General features: G+C 52.3%; 1 protein-coding gene across 1 annotated transcript in view; it reads right to left on the bottom strand.

The window, feature by feature from the left end:
• The window catches only part of CUL9 (cullin 9), a 37,188-nt gene that overhangs the window by 14,600 nt on the left and 2,066 nt on the right, over nucleotides 1–20,522 (bottom strand). Inside the window, exons 2-22 of the mRNA XM_049765546.1 lie at nucleotides 19,928–20,082; nucleotides 19,152–19,640; nucleotides 18,466–18,595; nucleotides 18,168–18,361; nucleotides 17,076–17,484; nucleotides 16,298–16,484; nucleotides 12,190–12,397; nucleotides 9,278–9,474; nucleotides 8,773–8,990; nucleotides 8,027–8,276; nucleotides 7,836–7,941; nucleotides 7,080–7,307; nucleotides 6,293–6,383; nucleotides 5,990–6,161; nucleotides 2,660–2,765; nucleotides 1,679–1,774; nucleotides 1,288–1,463; nucleotides 1,002–1,135; nucleotides 510–689; nucleotides 269–378; nucleotides 10–192 (exon numbers count right to left, since the gene is read on the bottom strand). Coding sequence (XP_049621503.1) covers nucleotides 10–192; nucleotides 269–378; nucleotides 510–689; nucleotides 1,002–1,135; nucleotides 1,288–1,463; nucleotides 1,679–1,774; nucleotides 2,660–2,765; nucleotides 5,990–6,161; nucleotides 6,293–6,383; nucleotides 7,080–7,307; nucleotides 7,836–7,941; nucleotides 8,027–8,276; nucleotides 8,773–8,990; nucleotides 9,278–9,474; nucleotides 12,190–12,397; nucleotides 16,298–16,484; nucleotides 17,076–17,484; nucleotides 18,168–18,361; nucleotides 18,466–18,595; nucleotides 19,152–19,640; nucleotides 19,928–20,082 — 4,019 coding nt within the window. The remainder of the gene's footprint in view (nucleotides 1–9; nucleotides 193–268; nucleotides 379–509; nucleotides 690–1,001; nucleotides 1,136–1,287; nucleotides 1,464–1,678; nucleotides 1,775–2,659; nucleotides 2,766–5,989; nucleotides 6,162–6,292; nucleotides 6,384–7,079; nucleotides 7,308–7,835; nucleotides 7,942–8,026; nucleotides 8,277–8,772; nucleotides 8,991–9,277; nucleotides 9,475–12,189; nucleotides 12,398–16,297; nucleotides 16,485–17,075; nucleotides 17,485–18,167; nucleotides 18,362–18,465; nucleotides 18,596–19,151; nucleotides 19,641–19,927; nucleotides 20,083–20,522) is intronic.

Below are 20,522 nucleotides of genomic sequence, written 5' to 3'. Positions count from 1 at the left end.
GGCACTCACATGAGCTGTGGTGAGGAAGGACTGCTGCAGCAAGGCCCCCGAGAAGCCGCTGCGGAGAGCTAGGGTGAAGGCAGCCCGGAGCCCAAAGAGCTCAGAGCCCACCTTCTGCAGATGCGCATAGAGTTTGCAGTAACGAGGCACAAAGTCTGAGGCCCTCCAGGCCGCAGCCAGGAAGCGGCTGACCTGAGAAGGGAGAAGGAACATGAAGGAGCCACAGCCTGCCCGCAACCCCCTCCCACAGGGCCTCCAGGCTGCCCACCTGCTCCTGCACCACGCTCTGCCAGCACTGGGTGATGTTCTTCAGGCTGCTGCTGGGAAGAGTTGGTGGGGGGCCAGGGCTCTGCTCCAGCCCCTTACTGTTCTTGCCAACTAGGGAGACAGAGGGAAAGGGATGGCTGAGCCCAGTGCTCTTGGGAACTGACCCTCCGCAAGGCAGCAAGGAAGGCCCAGATGGCGCCAGTAACAGGTCCTGGTATCAATCGTGGGTGGTAGGGACGTACAGGGCCCAGTGGGCGGCTCTGGAGACGGTCCCAGGGGAGGCTCCACATGCACCAGCAGGTGGCACAGACCACGCACACGAGAGGCGAAGGATGCCTCTTCGCCCAGGGGGTTCCACGAACTCTCCCACTGCTCCAGGTACTGATTCAGAAGCCACTCCAGGGAGCTGATGCCGTCAGCACCTAAGAGACAAGGGAGATGCAGTCTCCATGGGACAGGAAGGGGACACCAGGAGCCGGGACGCTAAAAGGTCGCTCAATGGACAGCAGGGTCGAGTCCTCCCTGCCCCAAGGTCAGTTTCAGCAGAAGCCATGGGCCTCCTTGGATTGAAACAGCGGGAAAGAGGGATTAGGACAGTCCGAGGACATAGACCAGGTCAGGAAGTAAAGGAACATGGAGGAGAGAGAACTTCAGGGAGGATACAGGACCCAAGAAACCGAGAGCCCAGGCTGGGATGCTCCCTCTCCCATGTGGAACATGACAAGGCTGGTTACCGGGGGAGGTGATGTTCTGCACCAGGGGGCTGACCAGCGCCTCCCAGCAGGTCTTGCCCAGGGCTTGGGCGGCCTCATCATCAGGGAGGAAGCGGTCAGCAAAACTCTGCTCATGGCGTAAAACCCTGTTCAGTCTGGGAACAAAGAATGCAGTGAGGGGGTCGAGGCCTCCACTCAAGTACAGTGCACACCCTAGTGGCATGCTCATTCTCACCAGCAAGTTGCCTTACTGCCTTACTGCCAATCCCAGCCCCTTCCTGCCCATGGGCAGGACTCTCCCACCTACCTGGGGCAGAGCTGCAGGAGGTACCTTCGGTCCATTGCCATGTCCTGACTCCAGGACCGTGCCTGAAGGGTGTACCACAGACACGTATGACGGCACAGCTGCTCCCGGAACAATGGCCAGAAAGTGGGCTTGGGGCCCAGGACCTCCACACCCCGAACTCGGGTGTCAATGCCGCCCTGGAACATACAGACTGGTATGACACCTAAACTGGACAGTCACCAAATTCCTGGGATCAGCTCAAAACAGCACACCAAGAAACAGGGTCCCGAGCAGAATAAGACGAATATCTGGGAAGGGATGGGTTCCCAAATGATGGCCAAACCAGCCAATATAGAGCCCCCAGTAGAGCCAAAAGCTTTGTCTCCACTTTGCCCCCCTCCCTCTGCGCTACCTGCTGGCAGCGTTTGATGCGGATCTGGATGATGGGCCAGAAGCGATTCAGGTTCTCTAGGAGGATCACGCGGCTGGCAGAGGGCAGCACATTCACCTGGAGGGGCAAGAACAAAGTGATGGAAGGAGAGCCAGTGTTATCCTTCCCCCCAACTCCCTCCTATCTCACCTGGAGAGGGAGACCCTCCCATGGATGGGAGGGGTCTTCTGTGGTTGCTAATAAAGGGGTTGCCTCAGGTGTGAGAGAGATTTAGCAAGAGATTCAGCAAGAAGCCTCAGGAAGAGGCAGGATGAGGAGATGAGAGACAGTTGGGTGCAGAACGGCTGCTTAGCTTGAAGCCACACGTGGTGGCTAGAGCCTTAGAATAAAGCTTCATGTCTCCTGACTTCTCCTGACTGTTTGTGGATCATTTCCCCGCCGTTATCCTGAACCCCAGACCCGCCAGGCCAAAGAAGCTGCATGCCGGGCAGGCCGAGAAAGGCCTCACCATCCATCCACCACCAAGGACTCTACACTTAATATTTAAGTCGATAAGCCATCATCTCCAGAAACAACCAGCACCCCAGCATGCGTGTGTCTGTGTGTGCACAAAGTATACGTGTAGAGTATCTGTGTGAAACACAGGAACAAGAAGAGACAGTGAGTGAACAGAGGGCATAGATGCACATGAGAAGAGTGGGATTGTGGGTGAGAAGAATGTATATGGGAAGGGCAGACATGTGAAGTAGAAGTGTGTAAAATGAGGGGAGAGAGAGAAAGAGAAAGAGAGAGTGTGTGTTGCTTGCACAAGGTGGACTTGAGCTCACCATCTGATCCTTTTTGTTGTTTTGGGCCAAACCTGGTCATGCTCAAGGCTTTTTTCCTGACTCTTCTCTAAGGACTCATTCCTGGCAATACTGGGCGGACCACATGGGATGCCAGAAACCAAATCCGGGTCAGCCATGTCCAAAGCAAGCGCCATATTTGCATCTAGCACCTCACCATTTTGAGCTCTGTGTGGATACAGCTGGGGCTGTGACCCCCAAATACCACCACCCTGGCAGGCATGTAGCTTGAGTCCTCACTGGCCACCAGCAGGATCAGCTGCCTGGGGGAGAAGAAAGGGAGTCAGGTCAGAGGGGCCATTGGCTCAGCTCAAAACTCATTGAAAAACTTCAGGAAATTGGGACCAGAGCGATAGCACAGTGATAGGATGCTTGCCTTGCACTTGGCCAACCCAGGACAAACCCCAGTTCGATGCCTGGCATTCCATATGGTCCCTCGAGCCTGCCAGGAGTAATTTCTTTTCTTTTTTTTTTTTTTTTTGGTTTTTGGGCCACACCCGGCGGTGCTCAGGGGTTACTCCTGGCTGTCTGCTCAGAAATAGCTCCTGGCAGGCACGGGGGACCCTATGGGACACCGGGATTCAAACCAACCACCTTTGGTCCTGGATCGGCTGCTTGCAAGGCAAACGCCGCTGTGCTATCTCTCCAGGCCCAGGAGTAATTTCTGAGTGCACAGTCATGAATATTCCAAGCGCTACTGGGTGTGACCCCAAAACTAACTACTAAATAGAAATCTTCAGGAAATAGTGTTGAGTTCTACACAAAACTGAGCAGCTGAAGTCACTGAATTATGCTCTGAAAATGATTAAAATGGGGCCGAAGTGATAGCATAGCAGTAGGCGTTTGCCTTGCATGTGGCCAACACAGGATGAACCCTAGTTCGAATCCTGGCATACCATATGATCCCCGAGCCTGCCAAGAGCGACTGCTGAGCACAGAGCCAGGAGTAACTTCTGAGTGCCGCCGGGTGTGACCCAAAATCCAAAAAAAAAAAAAAAAATTAAAATGGTTAACTTCATGCCATTTAATTATATGTGTGGGTCTACATAGATATTTATCTAGAACATACACCCATTTGGGGGCTATTATGAATAATGATACTATGAATGTTGCTATATATAATGTGTCTCACACTTTTTCTTTTTTTTGGTTTTTGGATCACACCTGGCTCTATGCTCAGAAACTGGCAGGCTCTCGGGGGATCATATCGGATACCAGGATTCGAACCATTGACCTTCTGCATGCAAGGCAAACGCCTTACCTCCATGCTATCTCTCCACCCCTCATCCTTTTTTTCTACTCTTTGAAACATGTCCCTAGGAGTAGAATTACTGGATCATAATTATATATATATATATACATATATATATACATATATATGTCTATGTGTATGCATACACATATAACCTTACAACAACAAAAAGACAGTATGTAAAACTTAAAAAAAAAAAAAAAAAAGATTTCAACCAGGCTGAGGATTGCTTAGCAGCGGAGTACAAGCCTGGTATGTGTGAGGGGCCAGATTCCACCCCTGGCATTGCTAAAGAAAGCCAACTTCACCCCCTCAGACTCTGGTCTCTTCCCGGTCCTGAAAGGCATGTTTTCAAGGCCTTTACTTCAATTTCTTTCATTTCATTTCAAGGGCCTCCCCAGATGGCCTATGGCCCTTCCAGACTACTACACTTGCTTGGGTGGTGCTTGGGAAGCCACGCTGAAGGGAATGGAAAGGCAATGGAGTCCGGGCCCCGGGCCTGCCAGGCACATGCTACTGAGCCATCTCCCCAACCTCCCCTCAAATTTTCACTGTCACTTTCAACTGAGAATGAACTCCATAATGACTTCAAATCCACACCGCCACCAGAGACACCCTGGGAATTGAGCACCCACTGACCTGAGGGCACCTCAATGTCAACACACCAAAGGAAACTCATTTGTCCACAAAGCTTGCTCCACCTCCAGTTCCCCTCTCCTGGAGCTGGCAACTACCATCCACCCTGCACTCAAATCCAACTGCCACTGCGGTCTCTCCCTCTAGGCTTCCCACAACCTGCAATGGAGTCCAGCAAACTCAACCTCTTCAAACGTCCCAGTCAGTTCATTGCCTCCTGACTATTCCAGTCTCTTGGAAGACACCTCTCATTTCTCAACTCCATGCCACCTAAACTTCCATATGGTCCCGAGAACCATCAAGAGTAATTCCTGAGGGGGCCGGGCGGTGGCGCAAGAGGTAAGGTGCCTGCCTTGCCTGCGCTAGCCTCGGACGGACCGCGGTTCGATCCCCCGGTGTCCCATATGGTCCCCCAAGCCAGGAGCAACTTCTGAGCGCATAGCCAGGAGTAACCCCTGAGCATCACCGGGTGTGGCCCAAAAACCAAAAAAAAAAAAGAGTAATTCCTGAAAGCAAAGCTAGGGCAACCCCTGAACTTTTCTGGGTGTGGCCTTCGAACAAACAAAATCCTCAGTGGTTTCTCAAGATTTAGAATAAACTCATCCGTTGGGTATTTTTTGGAGGCGGCGCACCCAGTGCTAGGGAACCATATGGAATGCCAGGGATTGAACCCAGCTCAGTGGCATGCAAAGTAAGTGCCCTCCCCAAACTTGAATTTCTTTTGTTCCTCTGGTTCTTAGGTCACTCCCAGCAGTACTCAGGGGTTTCTCCTGATTCTGAGCTCAGAACTCACTCCTGGCAGACTCAGGGAACAATATGGGATGCTGAGGATCAAACCCAAATCAGCTGCACACAACGGAAACTATAGCTCTGGCTCCCCAAAGTCAAATCTCTTTTTTTTTTTTTTTAAGGCAAATTTCTTAGCCCACAAAATTCTTTTGATGTCTAGCCTCTGCCTACCCATTCCATATCCTGTCACTTTTCCTCATACACTTTTTGCTCCAATCAAACTTAATCACTCCTTTTCCCTAAATCCCTCCCTTTATGGCTCACTTCCATTTGCAGCCAAACTTTCTTTGCCATGGAATGGTCCAATGGAATTGGACCCAGGACAACTTCACTTTCAAAGCACACTTCTATCAGACCCTTCTTCTGGAAGCCTTTTCCAACTGCCCAGCTGGCTGCAGGATCCTGTGCCCAAGACACCATCATGTTCTAGTCAGTGTGCTTCCTGATTTCCCATCCTTACTCCCCTGCTAGGTGGAGAGTTCCCAGAACACAAGTTACCACATCTCAGTGTCACTGAGGCTCAAGATCCTGCTCTCTCCCAGCAGGGAACACACGGACCCAGTGGGAATGAGAATAGAGGAGCTACTGGCTCCTCTCCCTCAGCACTGCACTGACTGGGTGGATCAGTGCGGGATGCTCCCAACCAAGTTCAGAGGTAAAGGGGTGTCAGTACTTAGCAGAGGGAAAGTTGAGCAGAGGGCCAGTCCATTTCCTGCACAAAGCAAGGTCAAGTGTGTTCCCCAGACCTCAGGCTCACAGAAGTGTTAGTGCACAGAGGGCCTCGAAGTACATCCATGTGAATGCGCACACCTTATGAGAACACCACGGCGCAAGTGCAGGGTGATGCGGTGGGAGCCAGTGCTGCCACTGGACTCCCAGTAGGTGTTGGGGTTGCCGTCGGTCAGCTTGCCAGCCTGGTGCGGATTGGAGGACACCTCCACCTTCTCCCAGCATTTGTCCTCCTGCACCTCCATGCTGGAGCCTGAAGCAAATGATGGGGAAGAGGGGGATTAGTCTGGTTGGCTGAAAGAGGGAGGAGGAAAGGGAGGAGGAAAAAAGGGGAGGAGCACTTTGGGGGTGGGAGCTGGGAGAACTAGGAGTTCGGGCACAAACCCTGACAGAGGTGCCTGAGGAAGACATCAAAGAAGGGGATGTTGATGGGTCGGAGGGTGCGTCTGTGGTCCTCAATCTGGCCCAGCACCATCTGCAGCCATCATGGGAGAGAGAAGAAAGGGGTCCAGGGAAGAGAAGGGTCATGGACAAACATACAGAAAACATGTTTATAGAAAAAGACAAGAGGGTGGGGCTGTAGAGATAATACAGCATGCAGCCAACCTGGATTTGAGCACTGTCAGAAGTGACCCCAGAGCACAGAACCAGGAGTAAGCCATGAACACTTACCACTACTGTTTATCCCATGCCACCCCGCAAAAATAGTAAAAAAATGTTTTTGGTTTTGGGGCTATACCTGGTGGTGCCTAGGGGTTACTCTTGGTTCTACACTCAGGAAACATTCCTAATAGGGCTCAGAGAACCATATGGGATCTGGGAATTGGACCCAGGTTTGCCTCATGCAAGGGCAAGTGCCTTACCGCTGTACTACTGCTTTGGCCCCCTAAAATAGTAAAATTTTAGTGTAAATAATGATAAGGGGAGGGCCAAAGAAATGGTTCCGAGGGTTCAACACAGGCTGTGGAGGCAAGAACTCTAGGTTCCACCCCTGGCATCACAGAGTTCCCAACTGCATGTCCCTCTAGGAAGAAATACTGCAACTCCTCTTCTTACCCCATTTGCACCTTATGGGAGTAAGGCTGGAGAACCAGGACCCTGGGCTGGCCACTACTTGTGTAAACACTGAGCCCCGCTTCCCCTGGTTCTGCGCTGTGCATTCCCTCCTCACCTGAATGCAGCCGGCTAGAATATTGGAGGTGAGGCTACTGTGGAGCTGGGCATGCTTCTCACAGCTCGCTAGAAGCTCCTTCAGCTCAGAGGCCTGCAGTGCGTGTGCAGAATGCTTGCCATCAAGTTTGGACAGGGCCTCTCTGGCGTTCAGACAGCAGAGTACCACTGCGTAGTCTTTGTGCGAGGAAGCCAGGTGATGCAGAAATCCAAGCAGCTCCTTCACAATCTGCACCAGAGCAGCACACAGTCCCATGTGGGAAACCAAGGGCAAGGCTACGCAAAGGCCAAGGGGCGCACTGTATACAGAGGATAAGGCAGCTGAGAAGGGGAATGGCAACTTCTAATAGGGAAGGGCCTGAAAGCCAGGCTGAAGCCAGTGGAGAACTGGGCGTGCAAGCTGTGGGGCAGTGTGAGGCTGAGGCACAGAGGCCTTGTCCTTCTCCCACCTGTGCTCTCCAGTTCCAAGCGATGCGCCTGGTAACTGAACCTTGCTGCCTACCCCACACACCCCACAGGGGACAGCAAGGAAGGTGTGTGATGGGGAAAGCCTGGAGACACAGAATCTAAAACCCTGGTTCAGGCAGAAGCTGACCTTCCCACGCTCCATTTCCAGACGCTCTTAGATAAATAAACACTGGCTTCTCCTTCCTCTATGCCATGCCCAGAGAGTGTGGCATACCCATTCAAGAGAGTGTGTAGTGCCCTCCAGAACTGCCCAAGTAGTTGGGGCCTCCCCCAGTGGTCATGTCAGTACCTCGAAGTCACTGCTGGGGCCATTCAGGTAACTGAGACAGGGCTCCAAGACCTCATGCCAGGGGAGGCCCAAGGCCTCGGAGTGATCCAGCAGCTGGGTCAAGATCCTGGGGAGGGGAAGGGAAAAGGGCAGGGCCTGCACCGGCCTTCGCCCACCACCCCCCTGCATGGGTGCACTGGCAGGGTCCTTACCTCAGAGCCCTCAGGAGCAGCGCTTTGTTAGGCCCGGGAGCATCGAGTGTCCTCAGCAGCAGGAGAAAGGGCTGGGGCTCTTGCTGGAGGCGCTGAAGGAGAGGCCCGACCCCTGCCTCTGTGCTGCTCTCCTGGCACAGCTTGTGCTCCAGGTCCAGGAGGAGCTCGGCAGATTGGCCCCCAACAAGGGAATGGAACAGCAGCTCCGGGGACGAAGCATCCTGGCCCTGGGCTCCGGGGGTGTTCAGCACTGTTGCCAGACACGCAGGGAGAAGGAAAACAACGTGTGTACCGCCACATCCTTGCTTCTTAAAAGCCAGCAGAGCCAAGACCAAAGCCTCTAGCACAGCACCCCCTCAAGGTAGCACCTTGCTAGCCTGGTGCGAGGAAGGAGGGTTTCTGCCCCAGGACAATTACATGTCATGCTTCTAGTCATGAGTTCTGAGTACTATGAGTTACAATTCCGCCAAAGAAGACCTCCCGTGCAGTCTGCAGTTTTGCTGCCAAGGATACACTGTCTGGTGAGCCTCAGCCAGGGTGTGGAAAAGGGGAGAAGGCAGGCTGGAGTTCTGCCAGAGGGTAGCCTGTGGGCCCCAAAGCCATGGGGAATGCCTTTCTCTCGGCCTACCTAGAGTTATCATGGCTTAGAATTGGCCCAGGAGTCGACATCAGACACGACGTCAACACCAAAACCCTCGAGGCTTCACTAGTGGAGACCTTGATGTTCAGCCCTACCCCCGGTTTACCTGTATGCTGGGGACTGGCTGGTGGCGCCGAGTAGCGTCTGAGCAACCTCGCAATGATGGTACGGGTGGTGGGCATAGGCTCTGTCCCTGGGGCAACCCCCGAGTCCCTGAACAAGGTGTCCCTCAGCTCTTGGGTGATAATCTGGTCCCCCAGAGTGGGGTGGTTGCACTGAATCAAGTTGAGGAGGAGCAGACCGTTTCTTACTGCGGAAGAGCACCTGGGAGGAGGGAGACAGAAGGCCCAGGAGGAAGATGAGCATGAACGCCACGGACAGAGGCACCAAGCAAGTGCGGAGAGGAGGAGCCAGTGACCTTCTGAGGCCTTGGCTCTGAGCGCCTCAGGAGGAGAGGTCAGGATGTCACTGGGAAACCTCCCCACCCCAACACAGCCTCTCTCTCCACCAGAGGACCACCCATGACTCATCCAGAGGCCGCAGTGCCAGGGGAATTTTCTCAGAGCCCAGGGCTGAGCAGGAGAAAGGCGTGGGAAGGGTGGTATTCTGACCCTTCTGTGTTCAGCATCAGGAGCACGGCCGCAGGGATGGTCATGAGCAAGCTGTCAGTGTCTAGAAGGGTGGTCTCGTCAATGCTTGCGAACATCTCTCTGATCATATGGTCATCAAACAAGGAGGGATGAAACTCTTGGCCCGTAACAAAAGAGGGGCTCTCTGGGGTGATGGCAACGGCCAGCATCTTCAACGCCTGTGAGGGGAATGCGAGGCAGAACTGGCGGGGAGAGGGCGAGGCGCCAGTTGGGTGTTTACATGAGCTGCAAACAAAAACCATCTGAGGGTTCATGGTCACTTGCCAAGGAAAGTCCATCAAGGGCAGAGGAGGGAATCCTCAGACATCCTATCACAGAGGGGTGTTTTCACATGCCCAGTACATAGCTAGGACTAGCCCTACTAATTCTGCGTGTGCCCTCCCCCAAAAAAGATAAAAAACAAAGTGTCCCTTGTCCCACATCTCCCTTTTCATGGCTTATCTTGCCCTAACTGGTCTTTGGGCCCGCTCTGGACTCCCTTTGCCCAAAGTCCCTGTCCCCTTCCCTCTCACTCAGCACCTCCATGATAGGTAGGCCTTTACCCAGTCTCCTCAACCAGGTCCCTGGGTGTCTCTCAAGCAGAGTCCATTAGACTTGAAGAGGATAAAAACCCTGGTGGCAGAACAACTCTTTGAGGGGCTACAGATAACAAGGTAACAAGAAAGAGACACTGGCATGAGTGCAAACTACCTCTCCTGGAAAAAGGCTTGATCCCTGAGAATTTGCCTCCTATGGAAATGGAGACCCTGAGGACAACCCTGGTGTGGTGTGTGGGTCCCTTCAGGCAGCTTTCTCCAGGCACTTCTGTCCTCCTTCAGCTAAATTCTATAGATGATCACTTATAACTATAATGCAAGAGGCAAAACTATGGAACTGAGTCTTTGCTGCTCTGGTCAGGTCATCTGAAATGTCTGGAAATGCTTTCTTTTCTCTTTCTTTTCTTTTCTTTTCTTTTCTTTTCTTTTCTTTCCTTTCCTTTCTTTTCTTCCTTCCTTCCTTTCTTCCTTCCTTCCTTCCTTCCTTCCTTCCTTCCTTCCTTCCTTCCTTCCTTCCTTCTTCCTTCTTTCTCTTTCTTTCCTTGTTCCTACCCTCTCCTTCCTCCCTCCCTCCCTTCCTTCCTTCCTTCTTCCTTCTTTTGCCACATCCAGTGGTGCTCAGACATCAGAGGACCATACGAGATGCTGGGGATCAAATCCAGGTCAGCTGTGTGTGAAAGTGCCTTTGTCACTGTACTAGCGCCGTGGCCCGTGGAATTCTTTTCAGCAGCAGGGCCTAGACTAGGAAGGCCTTGCTGCTCTGGGGAGGAAATGTTGCTAGCAGGTCCCTCAATAGCCTCTGGTCTGCGCCAAACACAGCAAAGGTGCTATGCTACTGACTACTGAGAGAATTCACATCCACTCTGGCAGATGGGTCCCTGCCTGGGTGATGTGGAACACATATAACCACAGCCAGCTCTCCTCTAAGGAGTCCAAGTTAGGAAGGCAGACAGAGAGACAGCCCAGGTCTTTGCCTTGCACTGTGCCATCCATCTCTGGCATAGCACATGATCCCCGGAGCACAAGTATGCCCACTGGTGTCACACACACACCAAGTCAAGTCTTCTGGAAGCTCCCTGATGCATCCTTTTCTGTCCTCTGAGCTCAGAGCAGCAAGGCAGTGGCAACGTTGTCTTTGTCTCAACAGAATCTAGTAAGATGCCGTTGGAATCAAAGGGTAAAAATCACTTGGTGCCGTGCAGAAGACGGAATCTTTCTTGTTTGCTGCTTCAGTAGCAGTGACATCAAACAGTGCTGGAGCGAGGGGGCAGGATTGCAGGGATCCAATTAGGTTCTCACACATTCAATGCTCAACCACTTCTTTGTCCTCTCGCTATGGAAATCAGTGTTTTACCAGGTAACGGAAAAACACCTGTGGGAAATTCTACACACCTGAAAGCTCAACTCTCGACATTTCTCTATACCAGGGGTCTCCAACTCAATTGACCTGGGGGCCACAGGAGGCAAAGTCGGGGTGATCCTTGAGTGCAAAGTCAGTAGTAAGCCTTGAACATTGGGGGGTGTGACCCGAACAACTAAAACAAAACAAAACAAAAAAAAAGATTCCTCCAGGGCAGGGCCACAAAATGGTGTACGGAGGACTGCAAATGGCCTGCGGGCCACGAGTTTGAGACCCCTGCTCTATACGATCCAACTTTACTCTTATTATTTGGGGGCTTGGGGTCACACCTGACAGTACTCAGGGGTCATTCCTGGAGGCATCCAGGGGATCCTATGTGATGCTGGGCTCAAATGGGGATCAGTCACACGCAAAGGAAGTACCTTCACCCTGCTCTATCCCTCTGGCCATGCTGCCTCCATTTAAATGCAGGAGCCACTCATAAACTGTCTTCTTGGATGAGACAGATTATCCAAAGGGCTGGTGCACATGCTTCGCCAGGCAACAGTTCCCCAAGAATGGCCAGCAGGAACCATCAGAGACCAAAGTAACTGTCTGAGCAGCAGATACAAAACAAAGGAGAAGTAAGGTTTTTGCTAGTTTCAGTAACAGGAGCCACATCCAGCAATGTTCTGGGCTTACTCCAGGCTCTATACACAGGGGTCATTCTTGGCAGTGCTGGGGGACTGTAGAGGCAGCCAGAGATGGAATCAAGGTCAGTCACATGAAAGGGAAGTACCTGGCCAGCAGTATAATCTCTGGTACCCTCCTTCTTCTTTACACCCAAATGTGCATGTAATCTCCCAGGTAGTTCAACGGAATCTTTTAAATCCCTCTACCCATCAGTACCATAGGCTCTTTTGTGGCCCAAAGTACCACAGAAGCCCTGAGCTCAACAACCCCCAACCAGCCCGTATGGCTGGGCCACGGGCACTCACCGCCAGACCTGCCTGCTGTACCAAGATGGAAGCCTTATACTCTTGCATGCACACCAGCACGGCATAGATAGCATCCTCACGGTCAAAGACGGGGCGCCACTCGTGCTTGGTCATGAGCAGGTAGATGAGGCGCAGTGCCAGCACCACCACCATCTTCTTCCCCACCTGGCTGTTCAGCAACTCCACCAGAGCCTTCACGAGGCTCTCCCTACGAAAGAGATAGCACACTGGGGCTCCCCACGCTGGAGTCTCGGCAATGCGCAAGCCCAACTCGAGCCCACTGAGCTCTTGTGCTGTAGCCCCCTCTGACATCTGCCCCTTCGTGGTCTTCCTCCTGCTCCCTTTCTTTGAGCACTCTGCATCCCCCCTCAGGAGTGGCCCCTGGGACACAGAGCCAGGAATAGTCCCTGAACACTGCTGATTCTTCATTTTTTGTTTATTTATTAAAAAAATTTATTCTGAGGGGCCAGAGAGATAGTACGGTGGTAGCGTATTTGCCTTGCAAGCGGCCGACCCAGGACCGACATTGGTTCAAATCCAGGCATCCCATATGGTCCTGATCAGGCCTGCCAGGAGCAATTTCTGAGCACAGAGCCAGGAGTAACCCCTGAGTACCGCCAGATGTGGCCCAAAAGCAAAACAAAAATAAATATTTTGAATCTCTTGAGATACAGTTACAAAGTTGTTCATAACTGAATCAGTTATACAATGTCCAACTCCCATCCCTTTATCCCACCACCAATGTCTCTAGTTGGCTTCTTGTCCTCTCCTCTGCCTATTTCTACGGCAGACTCTCTCTCTCTCTCTCTCTCTCTCTCTCTCTCTCACTCACTCACTCTTTCCTCATTTACCCTTTTGCGGAGGGGTGTGTCACACTGGTGGTGCTCAGGGGTTACTCCTGTCTCTGCGCTCAGAAAGTGCCCTTGGCAGACTCGAGGGACCACATCCACATGGGATGCTGAGATGCAAACCATCATCTGTCCTGGATTGGCTGCATGCAAGGCAAATGCCCTACCGCTGTGCTATCTCTCTGGCCTCTTACCTTTTAAATACCAAAGTTCGAAATATGAAGCACCCAGTTCTTGTCCAGAAGTATCTATCACTGTCATAGTGGTTCCTTCTCTGCCCTAGTTGCACTTCCCTGCTTTCTGTTTTAAGTGCCCTACCGTGACCAGTCCTCCTGGACCTCTTCTCTATTGTCTTTGGGTATTACTACCATATTATATTTTTTAATATATATCCCACAAATTAAGTGTAATCATTCTATGTCTATCCCTCTCCCTCTGACTTATTTCACTCAATATAATACTCTCCATATCCATCCATGTATAAACAAATTTCATGACTTAATATTTTCCTAACAGCTGTGTGGTATTCCATTGTGTAGGTGTACCAGTGTCTTTATCCACTCATCTGTTCTTGGGCACTTGGGTTGTTTCCCTACTCTGGCTATTGTGAATAGGAGCACTGCTGTTGTGGCCCAAACCCCACCACCCTACCCAACACTCCAAAAAAAAAGAAAAAGAAAAAGAAAGGGTCCTTCAGGAGGTTGAGGAGATGACCCAAAGGGCTGGAGTACATGATTTGCATGTGGGAGTCCCAAGTTTGGTTCCTAGCACATGAGCCTCCCAATGTTTGGGTATGACCCAACTCACCATCCCCACCCCCCGGTCAGCATTAACTCTTAGGTGACAGGAGACTAGAGAATACATGGGCAGCTGTGGGCACAGCACCTGGCATAAAAAGTGCTTCAGGCTGATTGGTGGAAAGTAATTGGGGTCAAGGAGCACTGGTGAAGGGAAGTGGACACTGTTTAAAGGATCACTGTTGAAACATCCTATACCTGAAACCCAAGCATAAATAACTTGGTCATTTCAGATGACTAAATAAAAACATTTTTTGAGGCATTAAAATGTCCCATCCTCGGGATCGGAGAGATAGCACAGCAGCGTTTGCCTTGCAAGCAGCCGATCCAGGACCAAAGGTGGTTGGTTCGAATCCCAGTGTCCCATATGGTCCCCCGTGCCTGCCAGGAGCTATTTCTGAGCAGACAGCCAGGAGTAACCCCTGAGTACTGTCGGGTGTGGCCCCCAATAAAAAAAAACAAAAAACAAAAAAAATAAAATGTCCCATCCTCCTGCTCAGTGGCTTCCTTTACCTCGAAGCTCCTTCCTTCCTCCCTTCCTTCCTTCCTTCCTTCCTTCCTTCCTTCCTTCCTTCCTTCCTCCCTCCCTCCCTCCCTCCCTCCCTCCTTCCTTCCTTCCTTCCTTCCTTCCTTCCTTCCTTCCTTTCATTCCTTCCTTCCCTCCCTCCCTCCCTCCCTCCTTCCTTCCTTCCTTCCTTCCTTCCTTCCTTCCTTCCTTCCTTCCTTCCTTCCTTCCTTTCATTCCCTTCCTTCCCGTCCTTCCCCTCCCCTCCCCGCCCCTCCCTCCCTCCCTCCCTCTCTGCCTTCCTTCCTTCCTTCCTTCCTTCCTTCCTTCCTTTCATTCCTTCCTTCCCTCCCTCCCTCCCTCCCTCCCTTCCTTCTTTCCCACTCCACAGTAAGCTCAAACCAAAACTAAAGATAGAGTACCACTGGGAGGGTGCTTGCATTATAAGTAGTCAACTCAGGTTGGATCCCCCCAAATCCCATATGGATCCCCGAGCTCAGCCAAGAGTGAGTCCTGAGCGCAGTCTAAAATAACCTGTTTGGGGCCAGAGAGGTGGGGTAGCGATAGGGCGTTTGCCTTGAGCACGGCTGACCTAGGAAGAACCATGGTTTGATCCCCCCTACCCCGTCCCATCCCATATGTTCCCCCAAGCCAGGAGCGATTTCTGAGCGCATAGCCAGGAGTAACACCTGAGCGTCACCGGGTATGGCCGAAAACAAACAAACAAACTAAAAAGGTCTAAAAAATAAAATAACCCCTGATTAATCGAACATCAACCATCCAACCACAGATCACAGATCCCAACCTTAGAACTGGCACAGTTCCCTGCACCATCACCAGGAATTAATTTACCCCCCCCCACCCACTGGGGAGGCCCTAATACAACTCTTAACACCAACTTGCTCTAGGGTAGGTTCATATGACATCCTAACGAAGAAGAAACAGCAACAACTTGATCTAAGGGCAGGTTGCCCTACCTCACCACCTAATGGTGAGATGAAATCACAAGATGCTCTGTTCTAGGATCTGTACAAAAGCCAAGACCTCTAGTTACAGAAGACTGACTTTGACAACTGTGACTGAGCATAACTTTTCCTGGGACCATAAAGAAAGACTTTGGGGTTAGACAACTAACATGCCCAAAGCCTGTAGTCGGTCTTATGACAGTATGTTTCAAGGGTAGAGACACCCTGTATCTCTTATGCCAAGGGAATTTCCTAATTTCCCCATTTATTAAACCTATGAAAAAAAAAAAAAGCCACATCTGTTCCCCCTTTTTTCTTTCTTTTAATTTTATATATAGCTTCTAGGTAGAGGCTCCCGCCTTTTTTTACAGAATCTTAGAACATGAATCTTGTTCTATCTCATATTTCTATGTTCTCTTACAAATTGAGAAAAGAAAAAAATAATTAAATGGGATCCAGGTGCCAAGCAGTCTCAAGAGCACTGAATGGAAATAAAAATGGTCAGGTCTAGGGACCAGAACAATAGCGCAGTGGTAGGGTGTTTGCCTTTCACGCGGCTGATCCAGGACGGACCTTGGTTTGATCCCCGGCGTGCCATAGGGTCTCCCAAGCCCCTGACATCCCATATAGTCTCTGAGCATCACTGGTTGTGGCCCAAAACTCCCCCCAAAAAAGGTTAAATCTAAATACCCAAACCAAAAGTAACAATAGAGTCAAGAGGCCCAAACTATAACAAGCTGGGCCTGTTACACTAGCAGTCCCGGAGGTGTGGGATGCATGCTGGGAACTCTGGTGGAGAGAGGTCAACACTGGTGGTGGGAATGGCCCTAATGCACTGTCACTATGTGCCTGAGATACTATGTGACTGAAAGACTTGTAATTCACACTGGCTTCAATTAAAAACAAACAAACAAAAACTGAGCACAGCTGGATATGGTCCAAAAGGAAAAAAAACACAAAAACCGAAACCTCTTCCCTCCCCACCATTCTAACCTCACAGTTAGATGGACGAGAGGGCGGTCGTGGTCTGTGGCCTCCTCCATAGCCAGAGAGAGCACAGAGAGTCCTACTATCTGTGTGCTGGTGTCCGGGTAAGAGATCTTAAAGGTGGCCCCTATGACTGCCGCATTCAGATCCAGCTTGCTGTGTGAGTCATGAGCTTGGAAATCTCTGACCATTTCTGAAATAGAAGAAAAAGAAGGTAAAAAAGAATTTGAAAAGGCCAGAGTCATAGTGCAGAGAGCTAGATGCTCGTCTTGGTCATAGTTGACCTGAATTCAATCCCTGTCATCCCATATGGTTCCAGGCATGATCCCTGAGCACAGAACCAGGAGTAAGACCTGAGTGCTGCTGTATATAGTTACCCCCATTCCAAAAAAAATATTTGCAGAGAACCTGAGGACAACTCAGCAGTAGAGCATGTAACAGAGAGAGTTTGGTCCCTGGGCCATCCCACACACTAAGCACAAACCAAGTGGCGCCGCCATGTATGATATTGGGAATCCCAATGAAGTGTGTGACCTCTGGCCTTCCATAGCGTGTTGAGCACCAGTAAAGGTGCAAGCCCCAGCATGGCTTACAAGCCATGGCCTGACGTGTGCCAGTTCTGGCCATCACAACAATGGGAAAGAAAGGGAACCAAAGAAGGCGGCACCTCCAAGACAAACAAGGTTTCTTTCTAAACAGGGATCAAGACCCAGGGCCTCACAAGTGCAAAGCGAAGCTGAAAGGCTCTGAAGGCCAAGCCATCCCCTCCAGGCTTCTGACTCACCACTGACAGTCAGCTCCACATCAGGAGGCAGAGTCATCCCCTCTGACACCACGAGCTGCTCAAATAGCTGAGTATCACTCTGCGCCACGGGAGGCACAGTCTGTCCCGTAGCAGCAGCCTCTATCTCTGCTGCCGGGTCCTCGGCCTTTGCTGCAGAGGACTCAGCATCATCGCCCTTGGAAGAAGGGGCCTGGGCATGACTCTCCTCTTGTGGATCTGAGGTACAGGAGTGGCTTGGTGAAGGTGAGCTGCCTAGCGCACTGGGCAGGTGTCCATACTTGGCGTAGATCTGTGAGCCGAGGAGGTCGCTGAGGGTGGTGCCCTCCAACCGATCCTCAAGCACTTGCAGCAGCCCTTTCGCCATCTCCATGGGCACAGCCAGTTCGCCCAGGGCCCCGTCACCCAGGGTCTGTCAACAGGAACAAGCAGGCACAAAGGTCTCTGGGCGAGGCACGTGGAGGAGGCCACCCTTGGGTATATGCCTTATATCCCTTCCATACACTGACCCTCCCACAGCAGGTTCCTATAACCCTGACTTCCAGCTCCAACCACCTCAGGCCCTTTGCTGGTTATTTTATTTGTTTTGGGGTCACACTTAGTCATGCTCAGGGCTTACTCCAGGCTCTGTGCTCCTGGAGGGCTCGGTAGACCATACAGGATGCAGGGGATCGAACCTGGGTCAGCCACATGTACTTGCTGTATTTAGCTCTGGCCTACGGCTGAGATTTTTTTTAACAGGAACCACACTCGGCAATGTGTAGGGGTCAGGTAGCCAAGCAGTGCTGGGAATAAAACTTGGAGGAGCATAAACAAGTGAGGCATGCGCTCTACTCCCTGACTCTATCTCCCCAGCTTCTAGAACTCCCTCTGGTAAAAGAAATCCCACTTGTAGGGTTTACAGGTAGTACAGTGCATTTACAGTGCACCTCGCTGCTGATCTGGATTCAACCCCTGGCACCACATATGGTCCCCCAAGCACTGTCAGGAATAAGACCTGAGAAACTTAGGAGTGGCTCCAAAACAAAGCAGACAAAGCAAAAATCCCACCTCTAATCCTCCTACACACTGCCCAGTATCTTAGGCCTGCCATACCTCATCCCGGTTCTTCTGAAGGTTCTGGACAATTGTCTCCTGTTCAGAGGCATCCAACTTCCTGATGAAGAAGAGCAGCTGCCACCACTCTGCCTGGCTCAGGTACCCAGGCCCCTCAGTACTCTGCGGCTCAGGCTGCAGATATGGCAAAGAGCACAGCCCGTCCACCGGCTTCCAGGCCCAGGGAAGGAGTGCTGAGGAACACAGTCAGGGCTCAGCAGCCAGCGGGCACGCTTCCCTCCCAGCGCCACCCAATCTGTTTGGAGACTGGCGTGCTCACATCCCCTCCGAAGCTCACCTGTGCTCAGGACAGCTGTCACTGACTCCTGCCTCGAGGCCGGTGAAGCCTTCGTCACCTCCTCGGGGCCCAGGATACTCATCAAGTACCAGGGAACCCAGTAGGTGCGGCCTGTCGACAGCCAGAACACCTAGGAGGGAGGAGAAAGAGGAGACTGAGCTGGGTCGTTTGAGGCTGAAGACGACCTGCTCGAACCACTACTTGTGTGCCTGCGAAAAACTCAGGTAGCAATTTTACTTCTTCTGGAGTAGGGAAGGGTCTCCCCACAGCGGGCGCAAGCTGTGAGCACTGCACTCAGGAATCACTCCTGACAAAGGTCAGTGGAGCAGATGCAGTAAGCGGTTGAGCCACGGTTGGCCACATGCAAGGCAAATGCTTTTACCTGATACACTCTCCCTGTCCAGCAAAAGGCTCCCTTCCGTCATGCTGAGGCCCAACTTGAAGACCTGCCTAACCTACAGCCTACAGCACTGTCTGCTCCAATACTCCCGGCCCAGTCGGCGTCACTGCCATCGAATGGGAATCCTTGTGAATTGTGTGTCCTGCCCTGCATCCTCCGCCTCACAGTTCACCTGGCTCTACCTGCCTTCCACATGGCACTCACCCTCTTGCCTTTCCCGGGTGGCTGACCCAGACCTGGCCCTTCCCTCAGCAGGGTGACCCTGGGGGTGCAGGGTGGGGGCTACCTGCGCGAGGGGCACACTGCTGTTGCTCTGCTGAAACTCGCCCTCGTCGCCCGCACTGAGCGCCTCGAAGTTGTCCAGCATCCTCACGCGCATGCCTGGTTGCAGCAAGCGCTGCACGTACTGCCCGTACGCACCCATGCTGAAGAACTCAGAGCGCTGGCGGAAGGCCTTCCCTGACCTCCGGGCAGGGACTGTGACCGTGGGGAGCAGAGGGGTGGACCCTGGCAGGCAGGGCTGAAAGATGGAGCGGACGGGCCTCGGAGGCCGGGCCGGGCCCACTTCGCCCAGGTTCCGGGCCCAGCCTAAGTTCCGCATCAGCTCATAGATGAGGTTGCCCATAGCCAGGCTGAACTCCAGCTCCTGCTGCGCCCGGGTCTTGCCCCGGCCCTTTTTTCTGGCCCCTGGCTCCGGGCTACGCTCCAGTTCATCCAGCAAGGAGGTAACACCCAGGTAATGCTTCACCAGGGAGAAGAGCAGCTTTCCTGGAATCTGCAGGACACAATCAGGGGGAGCTTCAACACTAGCCCCCCAGCTTCTCCCTCACTAACCTCCTGTATGGAACCATCTCACAACCTCGCCCTCTGCCCTGAATGCTCAAATGGAGTCTGCAGAGAGATTCCTGGAAACCAATCTGAAATGGGGAGGGAGGGAAGGAGAAGGAGGGCATGTGAACCTTCACTTTTACAAGCTCCCCAGCTGGGCAGAGAGCTAATGCCCAGTCAGAATGTAGGCCCATGACCTGGTGCACAGCATTTCTCCAACGGCTGCTAAGGTACCTGCGGCAGATGAATGCCCTCAAGGGCCATGCAGTGCTCCTCAGAGGATGTGGTCTCTGCAAACAGCTCCAGTAAGGTATAGCGGCTGTCAAAGTCCATATGTTGCTCGATGCCATCTTGCTGGCTCAGTGACAGAAGGACGTGAGCCCGACTCCCTGCAATCCACACCCAGTCCGTCTCTTCCCCTCAGTCCTCACCACTGTACCCCTACCGTGCCAAATTCTCTATCCCTTCCACCAGCGACTATGATTAAGACCCATAGTAACGGGGCCAGAGAGATAGCATGGAGGTAAGGCGTTTGCCTTGCATGCAGAAGGACGGTGGTTCGAATCCCGGCATCCCATGTGCCCCCCCGCCCCCCCGAGCCTACCAGGAGTGATTTCTGAGCGTAGAGCCAGGAGTAACCCCTGAGCGCTGCCGGGTGCAAAACAAAACAAAGTAAAAGACCCATAGTAACAAACTTTGTTTTTGGGCCATGCCTAGTGGTGCTCAGGGATCACTCCTGATGGGCACAGGGGTCCACATGGGGTGCCAAGAATCGAACCCAAGCCTGTTACATGCACGTGTTCTACCCACTGTATTATCACTCTGGCCC

The sequence above is a fragment of the Suncus etruscus genome, chromosome 18, assembly GCF_024139225.1.
Source record: "Suncus etruscus isolate mSunEtr1 chromosome 18, mSunEtr1.pri.cur, whole genome shotgun sequence".
Classification (NCBI taxonomy): Eukaryota; Metazoa; Chordata; class Mammalia; order Eulipotyphla; family Soricidae; genus Suncus; species Suncus etruscus.
The sequence above is the reverse complement of the archived record's forward strand: the minus strand, read 5'-3'. Positions and strand labels throughout refer to the sequence as shown.